Source organism: Schistocerca americana, unplaced genomic scaffold, assembly GCF_021461395.2.
Source record: "Schistocerca americana isolate TAMUIC-IGC-003095 unplaced genomic scaffold, iqSchAmer2.1 HiC_scaffold_18, whole genome shotgun sequence".
Classification (NCBI taxonomy): Eukaryota; Metazoa; Arthropoda; class Insecta; order Orthoptera; family Acrididae; genus Schistocerca; species Schistocerca americana.
In genome coordinates this window covers 4,915,402-4,933,310 of record NW_025725884.1, presented here as the reverse complement: position 1 = coordinate 4,933,310, position 17,909 = coordinate 4,915,402, and the positions used below count along the sequence as shown (strand labels likewise).

The following is a 17,909-nucleotide window of genomic DNA, read 5'->3' as shown; positions in this document are numbered from 1 at the left end:
GTCTGTGATGATGGTAAAGTGACGACCATACAAGAAATCATGGAACTTAGTAACACCAAACACGAGAGCCAAAGCTTCTTTCTCTATCTGTGAGTAATGTCTTTGCGCAGATGAGAGCAATTTTGACGCAAAGGCAATAGGGCGATCATGCGAGCCAACTTTGTGCGCAAGCACAGCACCGATCTCGAAATCCGATGCATCTACCATCAACAAAAGGGGTTACCGGGGATCGAAAGGCGTGAGGCAAGTATTAGAAAGCAACGCCGATTTCAACTGGCGAAAGGCGCGTTCGCATTCCGTCGTCCAGACGAACGGAACACCTGTACGGCGTAAGCGATGAAGCGGAGCTGAAAGAGAAGAGGCATTGCGCACATTCACTCACACCTTGTGATTCTAAATCGTGGAATGTTCGTGCGACCTCATCACGCAATGCGTGAGTAACATTGCGCGCTCTGAAAAATTTTGGTTGCGCGTTTACTTTCAGTTCCAAACGTGCTGCATAGATTTTAGCGCAACCTAAGCCCGGTGCAAAAATGTCTGCAAATTCGCCACACAGACGAGAAACACTGTCTGAAGGCACAGGTTGATTCACTGATAGGACATGATTTACTATAGAAATGTTAAACAATTGAAATAAATCTAAACCAAACAAGTTCACTGCAGAAGAAGAACGAAGAATGTGAAACGACACAAGTTTTATTTGTCCCTTGTATGTGGCAAGAAGGCTGCACTGTCCTAACACAGGTATATTCTGTCCTGAATAACCATGTAACTGAACATTTGCGGCACGCAACGGAGGTGTGCCGAGTTGTTTGTACGTGTCGTGATTGAGCAATGAAACTGCAGCTCCGGTATCGAGCTGGAATGGTATGACCTTGCCATTAAAGTCCAAATCTACAAAAAGTTTATTGTCCTGCTGACGACAAGAGCGACTGTCTTGTGCAATTTGAACAGACACTTGTACAGAATCACTTGCTAATTGACGTGATTTCCGGCGACGTCGACGCACAGTTTTTGTGGGACGAACACAGTCACTGTTAGAGAAAGTGGCACTGGACGAATCAGAATTAACTACATGAATGTCCATGGGCGAAGGTCCACGATCCTGAGTGTCCTTGGTTCGATTCCGGCGCGAAGCAAAGTGCCTGGAATGATTGTGATTGTCAGATCGGAGCTTTTTCTGGCAAACACTTTGAACATGTCCTTTCCTATTACAGAAAAAGCAAATAGCTTGGCGCGATGGGCAATGTTCACGCGAATGTCTAGTAGCACACCGCGGGCATGATTTCACTGCATTTGTTGGCTGGCGCGGCACACCTGGTTTAGAGCGCGGCGGCAGCTGCGTTTGTGTGCGCGAGGGCAGTTGACCGGGCCGCGCAGCTCACCCGGCGGGCCGGTTAATCTTACACACGGCTGGCGAAGTTTCAAAAGATTCCTGAACACAGTCAAGTGTGTCTTGTCTATCCAATATGTCTATCACTTGTTGAAGGGAGGGATTAACTAGTTTCAAAATGTGCTCCCGTATGCGAACATCAGAAACGTTCTGTGCAATAGCATCACGTACCATTGTATCTGAATAAGAAGGCCACAGTCACAGGCACAGTCCCTAGTAAGTCCTTGCAATGTTGCTACCCACTCCCTATTCGTTTGACCGGCCGTACGTTTTGTACGAAAAAACGTATACCGTTTTGCAACCACATTAACTGTGTCTTTGAAATAGGCATCTAAAGCAGACAAAATTTCCTCGTAGGACAGAGTTGCTACGTCGCGTCGGGGAAACAATTTCACTATCACACGGTAGGTGGACACACCGACACAAGAAAGCAAAAACGGCTGCCGCTCATTACCTTGAGTTCTGTAGGCGGCGAGATGGAAGGCGAACTGTCGGGACCATTCTGGCCACGACTCGTGCGCCGCATTAAAACTGCGAAACGGCGGTGCAACAGCATGTTGTGGCTGCGGTAGCGGTGAAGCGGCGGCTGGCGCATCGGTTTGAATGGCACGTTGACCCTGGACGAGCTGTCCAAAGCCATCCAATAACACCTGCGTCTGCTGATTCTGCAAGCGATAAAATTCAGACAGTACATCTGGAGATTGTGGCGAAGCCATGACAAATCAGAGCAAAGCAATGAGTAAGAACACGATCCGTTAAGCCTCGGCGCCAAATGATGTGTGGACAGAAGTGCCGACACAGTCTTATTTTGAGGGGGCCGATAGGCACGCTATCTAACGCAGACAGGCGTGAATTCTGGAACAGGATAACTATTGAATGGTAGCAAGAACAGTACGTAGCTGCTTTATGCTTAACTTTATTCGTGGATGAATACAGCGTTCTTCTGGAGACATTTATACTATAACTCTCAAACTATGTAAGGCTAATGGCGCCTTGCTAGGTCGTAGCCATGGACTTAGCAGAAGGCTATTCTAACTGTCTCTTGGCAAATGAGAGGAAGGCTTCGTCCGTATTGTCGCTAGCAATGTCGTCGTACAACTGGGGCGAGTGCTCGTCTGTATCTCGAGACCTGCCTTGTGGTGGCGCTAGGTCTGCGATCACACAGTGGCGACACGCGGGTCCGACATGTACTAAATGGACCGCGGCAGATTTAAGCTACCACCTAGCAAGTGTGGTGTCTGGCGGTGACACCACACCAGGTTCTTTGAAAAACTGTATTCTCACTTCGATGTGTACAGCTAAACGTGTGTTGAAGGGCGGGGAGGGGGCGGGGGGGGGGGCGGGGGGGGGGGAGTCGAAGAAGACTGCAATTAAACCACCTAGAGTCCTACCACTACCAAACACATCAGGTGGAATTATTCCGTTCCTCGTTCCAGCCCTTGCAGCTCTGTCGGCGGTAGGTTCACTCACAGGTGGGGCTGCAGCTGTAGCCAGAGCGTCAAAAATGCACAGGCATCTAGAGGAAGCCAGAAGACATAATCGGGCCACGGAAGCAGCAGCTATCGGAAAGGGTCTCTACTTTAAACCATACAGAAAAGGACTAGGTCTCTTCATAAATAAAAAAAAGTTCGTTAGTTATCCTACCTGATCGAACGCTCACGAATAAAGGTATCATTAATATTGTTAAAGAGAAACATCACATTCCTGGATTCCGTGGCGTCTTTATGCGGGATACATTACCGAAGAGTATGTGGCGGACTAATGAGTGCGGAATTGTAAATTTAGATGTTGCTGGGGGTCCAGGGATCCATTGGGAGGCGTATGTTAAGGAAAGTGCGAATACAGTACAATATTTCGATTCATTTGGGGATTTACAGCCGCCTGAAGATTCACAGCGCTACTTCACCAGCAAAAGTCGTGTTTTCTACAATCTACGGCGATGTCAGGACTTTAACACATACCTGTGCGGGCATCTCTGCATTATGTTCCTCATCACAGCCATGGCAAATTAGCCTTCGCCTGTATCAGCGAACTTCTGGAATGCGCGCTATATTTAGACTGAACGGTGAGAAGTCTGGAATGCCCGCTTTCTCCTCTCCTTGTCAGAGCCGGTGTGCGAACATCCACACATATGAAACAGCCATAACTGAACGCACGCCCATCATTTGAGGTTTAGATGCTATGTCATACACACTGACTTTAAAAGAGCGAGTATCAGCATTACGTGCAGATTACTTTCCGCCGATTTAAGTGCAGGGGACTGGCGTATTGCTCTGATTGGTCTGGAGGCGTGTAACAGCATTCCAAATTTCACGAAGAGCATCTGGAAATTGACGGTCGGAAGGAGAGTCTACAAATACAACTTGGTGCCTACGATATTGATGATTTAAACGAAGTGTTAAAACAGTCAGGAAAAGGTATTGAACTGCGGGCAAACATTAATATCCGTAAATCAAATACGGGCAGAGAGCTACGATCGACTTTAGACAGATTCAATAGGTCCACTGCTAGGTTTTGCAAATGATCGTGTTTTGGTGAGGGACGCCAGTAAATTTTATGCATCGGATCAAGCTGTAGGTATACTACCAGTCAGCACAATCCACGTTGAGAGCAATATTGCCACAAACTCATACCTCAACGATAAGTTGATTCATCCCTACAGTCGGCACTGGGTATAAAATAGTTCAAGCCCACACAAACTATATATGTCCCAGTAACAGTTCAGATATTGGATTACCTAGAATTGCGTGTTGTTGACCAGAGTAATCAGCTTGTTAGCTTTCGAGGAGAAGAGATCATTGTACGCTTGCTCAATTATTGGAAGTATCACAACACATGGTGCAGAGTTGTGGGAACTAACTCAGAGGCAGAAAGATCGCCTGATGGCTGTCGAGATGGATTTCTGGAGGCGAAGTTGTGGATACTCCAGACTTGACCATATTACAAGTGATAGGACCAGAGAGGTTATGAATGTCAAAAGCACAATCCTAGACTAGATAGAGAGGAAGCGCCTACTCTGGTATAGTCACTTACAGCGTATTCCAGATACAAGATGGCCAAAACGGGTATGGTAATGGACTCCACATCAAAGAAGAAGGCGCGGTAGACCTGCGAGATGTTGGAAAGACGACGTCAACGAAGCAACGGCGGCAAGAAGTCTTAATGAAGGAGACTGGATAGACCGTGAACGATGGTGATTGGGATAAGAGAGGGGGCAGCAGCCGTAGAAACCTCGCTCATCTATATATGAACACCTAATAATGCCTAACCGGAGAATAAACGCCGGATAACTAAACCGTTGATTGTGGCAGGGTTAGTGAAGCTAACCGGAGAATAAGTTACGTAATTAGTCACGACAAGAATGTTTATTAGAACGAAGAAGCAGAAACGGGGACATCACACAAATTATGTAAGAATAAGACGATTCCAAAAAAATGTTGAAGTATGTGTGAAATCTTATGGAACGTAACTGCTAAGGTCATCAGTCCCTAAGCTTACACACTACTTAACCCAAATTTAGCCTAAGGACACACACACACACACACACACACACACACACACACACACACACACACACACACACACACACACGAAGGAGGACTAACCTCCGCCGGGACCAGCCACACAGTCCACGATCGCAGCGCCCATAGACAGCTCGGTTACTCCCGAGCAGCGACGATTCCAATTTTATACAAAAATTTCGTACTACTACTTTCGATCTCATGCTTGGGAAGCTGGAGCATATGAATGAAATGTGAAACTACTTCCGAACATGAAGCTTTTTGCTTGTAGTAGGCTTGATAAGCATTTGATATTGGTACTTCGTGAATTATATTTTCTCGTGTTATAAAAATGACCATTTGTGCCAAAACTGTCTCGTTTATTTGGTGTTTGTTAAGATAGCTACAATATTAGACAGGCTTATTTTGTTTTATCTAGCAGTGACAAACACGTTATCAGATTGAGAAATCACCAAGTCTTGGGTATTGTATGTACTAACGGCTTTTTCAGTATTAGCCAAATAATTTCTTTTTTCATGTAGCAAAACATTTGACGATCTTTGATGAGGTAATAGATTCTTTCCCAGAAAGGAAAGCACGTCATGTAAATCTGTAACAAAGTTAGAGAGTAAAAATGCTAGGTTTAATGTCTGACGAAATGTACTGTCTTGCTTGTCTCTTCTACTGGTTTCATGTATCCTATATTTAATTTTATATCACACAAAAAAACGAGTTATTAGCTATAGGCAATAAATAATGCAAATTTTCTGAAGAGTTCTTGTTCTCCCGGTTACAAATTATCCCATCCAATATTGATTGCGAGTTTTTTTCTGATGCGCAAAGCAGTCTCAGTTATAGTGGGAAAGGTGATAATCTTCACACGACCGACGTTTACGTTCAGTGATTTTGCTGTTTTCTCTTCGTTTATTGCTCTCACGTCAAGTGAAAACAAAATGGATTTCTGTGGCTGAGAGCTATCAAGTGAATTAAAATACATTGACAGGAGTACGGAAGGCTAAATTATGTTATTAGTTTCAGATTTTATTTTATTTCCATCTTTCTGACAGTCAAGCATTAATAGCCTTACAGAACAATGAAGTTATATTTGTCGAAGAGATTTGGCTTTCATTAATCTTTTCCACTGAGGCAGTCAATTTATTTGAAACGAAGTGTTTAATTCCACACTACTGGCTGGTTTCAACGGTTTGCTGCATTTCGAAAGTGCATGTTTTCATCTTCTAGCACGTATGAAATTATGTCATAATGAAGAACCAAAGATGAAATAATACATTACTGGTACTCCAAGAAAATTTACATCCGAATCTGGACATAGGAATGTCCACATCAAGCCGAATTACGCGTTTTAGTGTGGTTCACGAAATTCCGATGCACTTTGAGTATACTCTGATGTCTTTTTCTTTTATGACAATGTAAGATCGTTTAATGTCTTACACCTACGAACATACGAGCTTCCAGAATCCTAGTAGCTGCGCAAGCGCGGTGACGCCTGTTATCTGGCGCTCTGGCAACTACTGAGGCGAACCTATTTATAACAGGTCGCGGGAAAATATTGCGAATGGTTGTTTGAAAATCGTTACTTTCAAAGTAAATTTCCTTTTATGTAAGTTGTACTATGTGCGAGAATTTACGATGAACTCCTTAAATCACAGAGCGTTTGACTCATTTAAAAATCAAGTCTGGTACGAACATTTAGAAAAATTTCGAGCTCAGAAGATCAGTCATGTCCTTTGTGGGAAGTGTGTAAGTGTAACGCGCAAAAATCAATATGGTATGTGAAAGCTTAGCTTCTCTTGCAGCTTATTAATCTTAGAGACCAAGATTATATGTGAAAACTTTGCTTTTTTTGTAGTAACAAGATGTATATTAATTTGAACCATTATTAACGTTTCCTATCTGTGAACCCACTACTGAACAGTGGTATTGCTATCACGTGTCATATGCTCGAATATCCGCTGTCATCGCCTGGCGAGATCACGTGACATGAGCTATGACTGGTTACAAAAGCGCATTGTAATCTTTATTTCAATGCTTCAGAAAGTGACATGCGGCGTTTGGTGGAATTTAAATGTACACTTCCGTAATACGAAAATATGTAGCGTACACGTTTCCAAATTCATGTATTTTTTTTACTGAATGTGGCTTTCTAAAGGGCCGAGAAGTACTACGCTGGTGTATAAAGCCATAACCATTCAAAGGATTGATAAATTTTACAGGTTCGAGGAAAAGTACCCTGTCACTTAACAAGGAAAAAGTGTATTTTCACCCAGGAGAAAGTCTAATTTTCACCGAGAAATCCTGGAATTTTTTTTCTCATCCTCGTATACACCCTGTATTTACTCCTGTCAGCTTAACGTCTGGGAATTCGGTTATAAATCGAATGTTATTCACAAGAGACCAATATGTGCTTATGTGCTGTGTCGAATAATGCGCCTTTTATACGAATCAGTCCACATATATCAACCGTCGTAGAGAATTTTGTATTAATAATTTTATAACAGAAGATTATAATACGGTTTCGGACTGCAAGAAGCCTCTTCTTTGACATGCATACTTACAGTAGAAATATTTGACGTAACATCTGAAACGCCGACTTCTCGATAATTTGCACCTAGATGAATTAATTCTTAGCCTATTTCTTTGGAACTGTCATCAGAAACACCTCTCACCTCTAAAACGTGTCACCTTTTTAGCACACATTGCAACAAACTTCGCTGTTTTTTATTACAACCTAAATTCCTGAAGGAGATAGTGGGGGATTTCATACAACTGTATTTCTTTAAATGAGTGTTCGCAACTGGAAACACAAACGATCAGTTTACGCGTGACATGCTGTAGAATTTGTTTCAGTTTACAACAAATATTTATTCCTTACTTCGCTTTTTGGACTATCCCGCTTCCTCTACGTTTACGCATTGGTTTCAGTTTTACTTGTTACTGCAAATACTTCCTCACTCTGCATGATTACAAATACATCACGAATGAGAATCCTGTGGTGGATGTAGTTGCGCAGGGGTGAAGGTACGTTTGACGTTTTTGGAGTCTAACATTACGTATGACTTGGCCATGGCCTCTACGCTCGGCCACTGGTGCGGGAAGGCTGTCTAGGTAGGCTGTGCTCAGCACACCTCTCATTTTGTGCTCTATTACTCCGTCATGCAAAACTAGCCCGCCCCAACATCAACCGCTCTACTACACACAGTTTATTGACCGACCGACAAATTTCGTAACAGTCTACACAACACACGTCCCGACCGACTACATGATTTCAGCGCCCCCCTGCTCCTAGAGCTGGTTATGACGTTCTGTTCTACGCGATACCGCTTAGTATTCCACAAGTAAATAATTGGGATTTGGCTTGGCTGTTCGAACTAACAAGGCCAGAAAAAGCCGTGATAAAGCTGTGGGTAAAGAAATGGCTATTGCAATGGACCAAATGCTTTGTTACTTACGGAGCTGAGACCCGAGGATTTTCGGAATTATTTAAGAATGAATGTAAAATGCTTTTCGGAGCTCCTGAACGTCGTCATACGATAGCTAATACGATTTCTAGCCACTGGCGGAACTCAGCGCAATTAATCCCCAAAATTATCTAAACGGATTCATGAAATCTGCAAGGTGATTAATAGTTGCTTGAGGAAATACTCGTGATAAAGCAGAAGCGAAACGATAATTAAAATATATTTATGTAAACTTTATGAATTTATGTTCGAATGTAATAATATCCCCTGTAAGTTCAAGAAATTCATTTCAGATTAGAAGGACGACTGCAAATGGCGGCGGCGCGTATTATGTAATAAATTCAGCAACATACTCATAAGAAATGAAGCACTTAACAGTTGTTAGAACTTGAGAAAAGCTCTTCACTTTGCTCTTCATAGCAGGAGGGGTGACGATAGGTTGAATTTTTGTAACACTTCTAATAATGAACCAAATGTGTCTGTAATTCGGCTTTTAGTTTTTATTTTCGCTACGTATCGGAAATTAAATAAAAATCCAATCTGTCTGTATTTAAGATTATCAGACTTCCTTTCCGATGAGTATAGGAAATAAAATCGAGAAACAGACAGATGATTAACAGTTATTCACAAAAATGTGCATTTTAATTTCTCTGTTTGCCACATGAAACTACTATAGATTCGTTAAAAATGAAAGAAGCACTTCACTTCTTACCCTCTATTGCTATACTGCTCGCACGGCATGTCCCACAGACGTCTGAAGACTCGAAAACTTTCCAGGAACTCTCTCATACAAATTTCGTCTGCCTCGCACACTGCAGTGTTAGCCACATTCGGAGTGCACTGAACCCCGCGCGTGGTGACTGAAAAGGAACTGTTGTGGGGCGGCTTGCACGACAGACTACACGATTTGCACGGCGAATGGGGTCGCGGGCAGGCAGGTGCGGCTGTCTGCTAGTCTTAGCCAACCAACCCACCGCAAAGAAAAATCTCTCTTCAGACCAACAAGCCTACAGGCGTACTGTTAGTCGGTCGGTCGGTCAACAAGCTACACGCGCACAATTTATCGGTCGGTCGGTAAACCGGCGCATGTGTAGGGTAGGGTCCTTTACTGACAGTGAGACACTGATAGTAACTGAATGAGAGAAAGAGCTCGAAAATATAAATTTCGCAATAGCAGATTCCGATGTCTCATAACAGGCTTCCGACTTCAGCGTTGAAAGATTTCAATACTATATGTAGTATACCGAAGCAACATTACGACAGATCGCTGGCGACACACTAAGGGGAGTTACTGGCAATGCTTGAGGAAAGTTCGGTTGAGTGGCTGACCACGATTTCTCGCGGAGGTTTGCTTGTAACCTCAGAATCGCTCCTTCAAACTACTATGAAATTATCGAGTGAGGTAACGCAGTGGTTAGCACACTGGACTAGCATTCGGCAGGTTTACAGTGCAAACCTGCGTCCGGTCATTTAGGTATGGGATTTCCGTGATTTCCCTAAATTTCTTACTGCAAATGTCGGGATGGTTCCTGTGAAAGGGCACGGCCGACTTTTTAGTCCACCCTTCAACAGTCCGAGCTTGTGCTCCGTCTCTAATGGCTTCGCTGTCGACAGCACGTTAAACTCTAACCTCCACCTCCCAGCTACGAAATTTTTTTTGTCCAGATCTATGGAACCACAATTTCTCCACGGAAATTGGTGTCACTAAGAACCTGTGCTCCATACTTTGGGAACAATTGTCCATTTTTCATCCGGAAGTAATTAAAATTTGCGCCAGAGCGAAAACATCTATCCAGCTGCGCTGGCTATCATCAAAGACCAGGCAAAGGAAACAGAGGCAGCTCAGCGTCGAGAAGCAGAAAATACGGATTTGTCATCGGTTTAAGGTCTCAATGAACAGTATTTGCGTATACAAGGCTCCTACACACACACAAATTTATCGGATGACAGAATGACCAAATTGGTCGCAGCCTACACACGTCCGAACCGACTGTACTCGGCGATTATAGTGCCGCCCTGTTGTTTGTTTTATCTTCAGTTAATTCCGTTTTTGTTCTACGAGATCTCGCCTGGTTTTTCAGAAAAATAATAACGCGGTTTGCTTTGGCTGTTTTAAAGATGAGAAGGGAAAAAACAGAGAGAAAGCTGTGGGCAAAGAAGTGGCCAACGCAAGGGAAGAAATTCACCCATGTTCAGGCTGGGAGCTTATAATTTTCCTGATTATTTAAGAAGGGGTGAATCATGCATTTCGGGGCTGCTGGACTTAAAGGAGAAATAATGCAGTCCTGAGAGAGGTGCTAAACTCCGAGGAGAGACTGTTAGTTGCATTACGATTTCTCGTCACTGGCGGCAGACCTAAGATTCAGTACTGTCATACCGCTGCAATTATTACCTAAAATTATTCCTGAAACGTGCAACGTGATCTATAGTTGACAGAGGTAATAAATCATGATAAAATAAATAAAACAAAACGTTATTAATTTATTTACGGATGCTATACAAAAGATGATCTGCAAATTTCAGAAACTCATATCATATTTGAACAAGAAAGACTACACATGACGGTGGCGCGCATCATCTAGTAAATACAATGGATACGTAAGAAATGAAACATTTAGCGACTGTTAGAATTGTACGGTTGGGTTGTTTGAGGGAAGAGACCAAACAGCGAGGTCATCGATCTCATCGGATTAAGGAAGGACGGGGAAGGAAGTCGGCCGAAGTCGGCCGTGCCCTTTCAAAGGAACCATCCCGGAATATGCCTGGAGCGATTTAGGGAAATCACGGAAAACCTAAATCAGGATGGCCGGACGCGGGATTGAACCGTCGTCCTTCCGAATGCGAGTCCAGTGTGCTAACCACTGCAACAACTCGCTCAGCGTTAGAATTGCAATAAATAAATAAATAAAAATTAAAGATGCCACATTTGGTCTACAGGGAAATTAAAATCTAAAAACATAAATAAAGAAGATCAACAGACTTAATCTCGTGTTGCACATAGAGAAACCATTATGGATTCGTTAAAAAATGAAATAAGTGCTTCATTTCTTGCACCTCTATTGTTATACTCCTCACACTATGTGTCGCGAAAAGATGTACAGTCTTTGAATTTCTCTAAAAACTCTGTCCTTAAAGTTTCGTCCGCCTCGGACGTAGAAATGTATATTACAACAGTATTTAATTCTGAGAGCTGTGTCAGAACTGGTGTTTTAGTCATGCGTTTGTCACGATCGCGATACACACGACACAATTTCTTGGGTCAGTTGTCGACTGGTCGGACGCGCCCGACAACCCGACAATAAAAATTCGTCGGTCGGTCAGTCAAAACGCCGACACACAGCCAATTTGCCAGACGGACGGTTGGTGGGGTGCCACGAGAGGCGCTGCTATCGAGTCATGTGACCTGCCTGACGGCTGCAACGGATGATACGAACAGCTGAGGGTTATTCGTCTTACGTGGTTAGATTTGATCACATCGAGTATTGAGCACGGAGTTGGCAGGAGTTGTTTTGTTGTTGTTGCTGTTTGGAGTGGAGTTTTGTTGTTGCTTTGGGAGGAGAGTTGTTTTGTTTCGAGGGGAGTTGTTTTGTTTCGAGGGGAGTTGTTTTGTTTCGAGGGGAGTTGTTTTGTTTCGAGGGGAGTTGTTTTGTTTCGAGGGGAGTTGTTTTGTTTCGAGGGGAGTTGTTTTGTTTCGAGGGGAGTTGTTTTGTTTCGAGGGGAGTTGTTTTGTTTCGAGGGGAGTGAGAGTGGTGCTGACGAGGGTGAGAGTGGTGCTGACGAGGGTGAGAGTGGTGCTGACGAGGGTGAGAGTGGTGCTGACGAGGGTGAGAGTGGTGCTGACGAGGGTGAGAGTGGTGCTGACGAGGGTGAGAGTGGTGCTGACGAGGGTGAGAGTGGTGCTGACGAGGGTGAGAGTGGTGCTGACGAGGGTGAGAGTGGTGCTGACGAGGGTGAGAGTGGTGCTGACGAGGGTGAGAGTGGTGCTGACGAGGGTGAGAGTGGTGCTGACGAGGGTGAGAGTGGTGCTGACGAGGGTGAGAGTGGTGCTGACGAGGGTGAGAGTGGTGCTGACGAGGGTGAGAGTGGTGCTGACGAGGGTGAGAGTGGTGCTGACGAGGGTGAGAGTGGTGCTGACGAGGGTGAGAGTGGTGCTGACGAGGGTGAGAGTGGTGCTGACGAGGGTGAGAGTGGTGCTGACGAGGGTGAGAGTGGTGCTGACGAGGGTGAGAGTGGTGCTGACGAGGGTGAGAGTGGTGCTGACGAGGGTGAGAGTGGTGCTGACGAGGGTGAGAGTGGTGCTGACGAGGGTGAGAGTGGTGCTGACGAGGGTGAGAGTGGTGCTGACGAGGGTGAGAGTGGTGCTGACGAGGGTGAGAGTGGTGCTGACGAGGGTGAGAGTGGTGCTGACGAGGGTGAGAGTGGTGCTGACGAGGGTGAGAGTGGTGCTGACGAGGGTGAGAGTGGTGCTGACGAGGGTGAGAGTGGTGCTGACGAGGGTGAGAGTGGTGCTGACGAGGGTGAGAGTGGTGCTGACGAGAGTGTTTTTGCTTTGGGAGGAGAGTGCCATCAAGATAACAGCCATGGTAAGTGAACTCTGATATTTTTTGTAAATTGTATTTTGCTGGGATGTTAAGTTTTAAGAAAATGACGGTGTTCATATTTTATTTGATGTTCTTATTAACATGTTATGCATGTGAAATGAAAGTCCCCTATATTTATATATATCTCTCTCATTAAAACTTCCCTCTGATACAATTTGTATAATAGCATGCTCATTGCGATTATTTGTTTTACAATAACATCAAAAACAGACTTTTTACATTATTATTTTGCCTGTTTCGACTCTATACATGGTTGATTTTTTAATCTGCAGTGGCTGCGCTGTTTACTTTCGCATTAGAGGATTTCCTTCAGTCATCTGATTTCATATTTCGTATCCATCCAACTCGAAAATCTCTGGGTGAAGGGTGTGAGAAGATAAGTTTAGAAACCCACCAAACGTTGCATAATACGTTTTCAGAATTGTCAGGAAGAGGACAGGTAATTCATATAAATTTCGTTGTCTGTGATAAGGAAATTTACGAGTAGGTCATTGCTTCCTGCAGTGGGAGAAGTTGTCTGTGATAAGTTTCCAGCAGCTGTTTCGACCAATAACGAACGATTCTTTCCATTAATTTAAGGTTGTTTTCTTGTTAGTGTTTGGCAAGAATTTCTACTTCTCGTGGTTGGCCCGTTAATTTGAGTTTTTAGTAGTGATTATTACGCATGTTAAGTTTGTTCGCGGATGCAATGAGTGGCACTATGAGGGACATATTCTTTATGCTTGAAACCCAGATGGCCGGTATTTTCATATCATGAGTCAAAGCAGACATGTGGGATCGCAACCTATTGGTAATCCCGTAAACAGTGCTGTGCAATGAACATTAAAACTATACTGGTACATGTTTACATCCTGTTACTTTAAGCACAAGGTTTGCAATTGTAGTTCAGGGATTATACGCTCTCGTGTTCTATAAATTGCAAGTAATAGGTTGGAGTGAATGTAACGGTTGCTGCTCTAGTGGATCAAAGATACGTTCTAGACGTTCAAGAAAACGGAGGGGGGATGGAAGAGACTGCCGATTTACTTCGATACACAGCTCTCAAGGGACTTGTACGAAGAGTTCATAGTGAGTAGAAAGATAGTGCAAATCAGAAATTTTTTCCCTTCATTGGAACTTTGAAGGAAGGATCTGTCTTAGGAAAAACGTGAACCTAAACGGGAAAAATGAACACCTCACGGTAAACCAAATAATATCCTTATAACCTTAGCAATATGGTGGAATGCCTCACATGAAGTGAAAGAAGCCCAGTATTTTGTTCTAATGTTTGAAGAGTCAAAAGGGTTTTCGAAAACTGAGAAAATATAGTCATTCGGTGCTATTTGGGTGGTAACGTATACGAAACGTCCCTAGTCTTCGAACCTGTAAAAACTTGGTAGTCTACATTAAGAAAAAACTACCAACCGTAATTTAAATTTCTGTTGCACAATCACATGACGGAGCTGCACCTACGAGTGATTTTTATGGACGTATTCGAGCTGTTTTAAGCAAACAAATCCCACAAGCCACCTACACACACTATCATCGTCCTTCAAAGGATGAGGCTGTTGCCTGTTACGACCTTTGAAACAAACTCATACCCATCTTTATCCAGGCCTTCCAATATCTCCCATTTCTGCTTGTAGTCCTCAATCGTATGAGGAATTCTGTGACCTGGAATTATCATGAGGTGTTTGCTCCCAATCTTCACGATATTTCTTTTAACTTTTTCATTCATGATGGAAATATTTCTCTTCTAATTCTTCGTTTTCAATCATATCTTCTTGTGCAGCTCTTTGTCTTTCTCAGGAACCCCATTTCTTCTGTTTGAATTTTATTTTCTTGTGGTAAACAAACTTTCGATTGTGTAAGATAACACCGGAACAGCCGTTACTTTATAGAATATCACGACTGTTTGTTTTTGTGCTTTATAAGCCAGTGTTCTGCTAGCGGTGCCACAGAGAGCTTGAAATTTCTGTATTTAATTTTCAATATCAGGGTCCAAATCAAAACTTCCAGCGGATCCTAAATAAGAGTTGAGACACTTGTTCTAAAACTCAATTATCCAAAACAATTTTTGACCTGACTGGAGATTTTCCTCAGAATGCCATTATTTTTGTTTTGTTACTAGAAATTCTAAAGATGTACTTCCGTTCTGCTGATATATTGATCTTTGTTAGCTGGTACACTGATCTTTGGAGGTCAGTCTGAAATACATTCAGATATTGCTCATTCGTTATGTTAATTCCTTTGTTTACTTTACATTTGCATTTGAGGTAATGTCATTGTAGCATTAAAAAGGATAGGTGACAGTCCACATCCTTATCTAACCCGTTGGTTAATAATTATTTCATCTAATCGATTCCTACCTGTGTTTACTGCATTGCATGTGCTATTGTAAAGACTTTTCACTACCTCAGTTAGGTAGTACGTATATCAATATTTGGACATAATCTTCCATAGGCTCTCACGGCTCACGCGTCCAAAAGCCTGGTGAAGATCGGTAAGGCCATATGGGTTTGTACATTAAACTCTGTCTTTTTCCTATCATGTTTTTAATTACAACCACAATGACTGTGCATAAACGACCTAAAACCATTATGTTCCTCAGAAATAATAGTTTCTGTAATATTCTGCATGTCATTATTGTTCTATCTATATAGTATGTAGCCAGTGTTTGGAAGACTTACGCCGCGATAGCTCCTACAATCACTGTGTTTCCCTTTCCTGGAGAGAGATCACTTCTGCTATGTACCAATGGTCTGGGGATCTTACATTTCGACCAACATTCATTTGTTAATTGTAAAGTCTTATTTAGTGGTAACCCTCCATATTTGATTAGCTCTGCATGTATTCCATCTATTCTTTTTTTTCCTGTATTTCATGCCTTTCAAAGCGTATTGTAGTTCGTCCGTAGTAATTGCGCTACTGATTCATTGTTCATACTTTCTCGAGTGTCATTTTCAGCATTCAGTGTAATTTATCCATTGCTTATAATGTTTAGTAAGGCAGCGTCTTTTTCTTTCTTGAGCGCTTTCATGACCTCGTATGCACATTGCTGTCTGCCATGTACATCGTGTTCTAAGACGCTTATGAATGTAGTAGGCTGTTGGTGAGATTTGCACAGTAATTGTTGGGCAGCATTCCGCTTTATTCCGTACGTCTGCAAACTTTCTGACGTTTTCATCTGTAGAAACTTCGACAAGCTACGTATTGTTCTTTAATCACTTCTTTAATTTCTGTGTTCCAAATTGAGTATTTTCCCCATCTGTTTTCTTCCTTCTACCAAGTGCTTGTAGGGCTTCAATTATGCCGGTTTTGATATTCAATTCTATATTGATGTCTTTATTGACTGGTAATAAAACAAGCTTTCCTTGGAGTCAGTACTGATGAAGTTTCCTAATACTGTATTCCGACAGAAGATATATTTTGAACAACTCGTGGTGTGGTTTCTTTAGGAGTTTGTCTCCTTTCATTTTGGCAGTAGCCTTATCTTACTGCGTAGAGGGAAGTGGTCACTACCTATGTCTCGTCCTCTACAAACAAATATCTTACATCAGATTATTCATTTTATCATTAATCAGTGTGTACTCAATCACAGACATTAATCTTCGTGCACTCCACGTAAACTTGTTACTGTCTTTGTCTGCAAAATGTGGTAGTAATTTTAAAATTGTTGGAGACAACTGTGCGTAGTTCATTTCCATTATTATCAAGGATCTTTCCTCCAAATAAGCCTGATATTACTGGTGTAGGTAGATTTCCAGCTCTGCATTACAATCACCAGCGATGACAACACGGTCTGTCGTGTTGATTTTTGTTCACTTTCTGAGGATCATCCTTTCCTCCTCTGGGCTGTAGACAGCTTTTAGATAATCTCTTGGAATTTGAAATGGGTCATTATTCATAAGGTTGAATTGACGAACCTGCCCTCTCCATTTATCATTGACTGAAATTGACACTCCAGCACTAGCTCGTTTTCTTTGTGGGAACCCACTGTAAGCTATCGTGTAGTCCGTCACATCTTTTGTTTCTCTTGGTTTTTCCTAGTTTCTGTTACAGTGTATACTTCCCTCTCCTTGCGTACTTAGTTTAACTCGTTTTCTGTGTTGGTTAGTCGTCTAACATTCCACATTGCCAAAGACACACAACCTGCGCACGTGATGGGGCTGCCGCCTCTTGCTTGATTTTCTGTCGGGGTTGTCTGGCTTGGGAAGCTGGATGCACAGCGCCTCTAGAGCCCTCCCTTCCCTATGTATGAACCATGACTTGGTATGGTGACATGTAGACGGATCAAGTCGGCTGTAGATATTTGACACTGCAGTACTGTTTTTACAAGTGATTCGGCAGCGCATTTAATTTTGATTAAAAAATGAGAATAAAGACTTCTGAAAGACATTAAAAAGGGACACTAAATAGGTCTGTCAGTATGGTTCACGAATGGCTTTGAAGTTGACAATTTAACTCTGCTGAACATTCAGGCAGAAAATTCGGAACGAGCTGCAGAAGCATCAACATTTAGTGCAGAATTTTTCATTTATGTCTGTTCACAAGTTTTCTAGAAATGTGTAAGTTAATACTAAATTCCATTCAGGGGCTCGACTGTTACATTGTTGCTATAATCTTATTAGTAGGAGTAAATGAGATTATTTTTAACCAAATGTGTGGGTCAGACTCAGGTTTCATTTATGAATTGAAAGGAAATGGTGGGTAGATGTGGCAACAAAGTAGGTGCTGATATTCCCACAGCTTCGTGTTCTTTTCAAGGGTTCCGAAGTTGCCAAAATGTCTTGGGTAATATGTAGGTGAAATGGCGAATAAAAATGACCTTTCAAGATTTCGCTGTCAGTAGGGTGTGTGCGTGGATACTAGAAGGCACGGCAGGGATCACGAGGGGTGTCCACAGTAGCGAGCCCGGACAGCGCCTAGCAGCCCGGGACTGCCACTATGTTGTAAT

At 42.8% G+C, this 17,909-nt stretch overlaps 1 protein-coding gene across 1 annotated transcript in view; it reads left to right on the top strand.

Moving 5' to 3' along the window:
* Window positions 1-12,963, top strand: part of LOC124572277 (histone transcription regulator 3 homolog) — a 48,737-nt gene extending 35,774 nt beyond the window's left edge. The window contains exon 2 of the mRNA XM_047131125.1: window positions 12,109-12,963. Within this exon, the coding sequence (XP_046987081.1) occupies window positions 12,109-12,963 (855 nt within the window). The remainder of the gene's footprint in view (window positions 1-12,108) is intronic.
* Window positions 12,964-17,909: the final 4,946 nt, after the last annotated feature.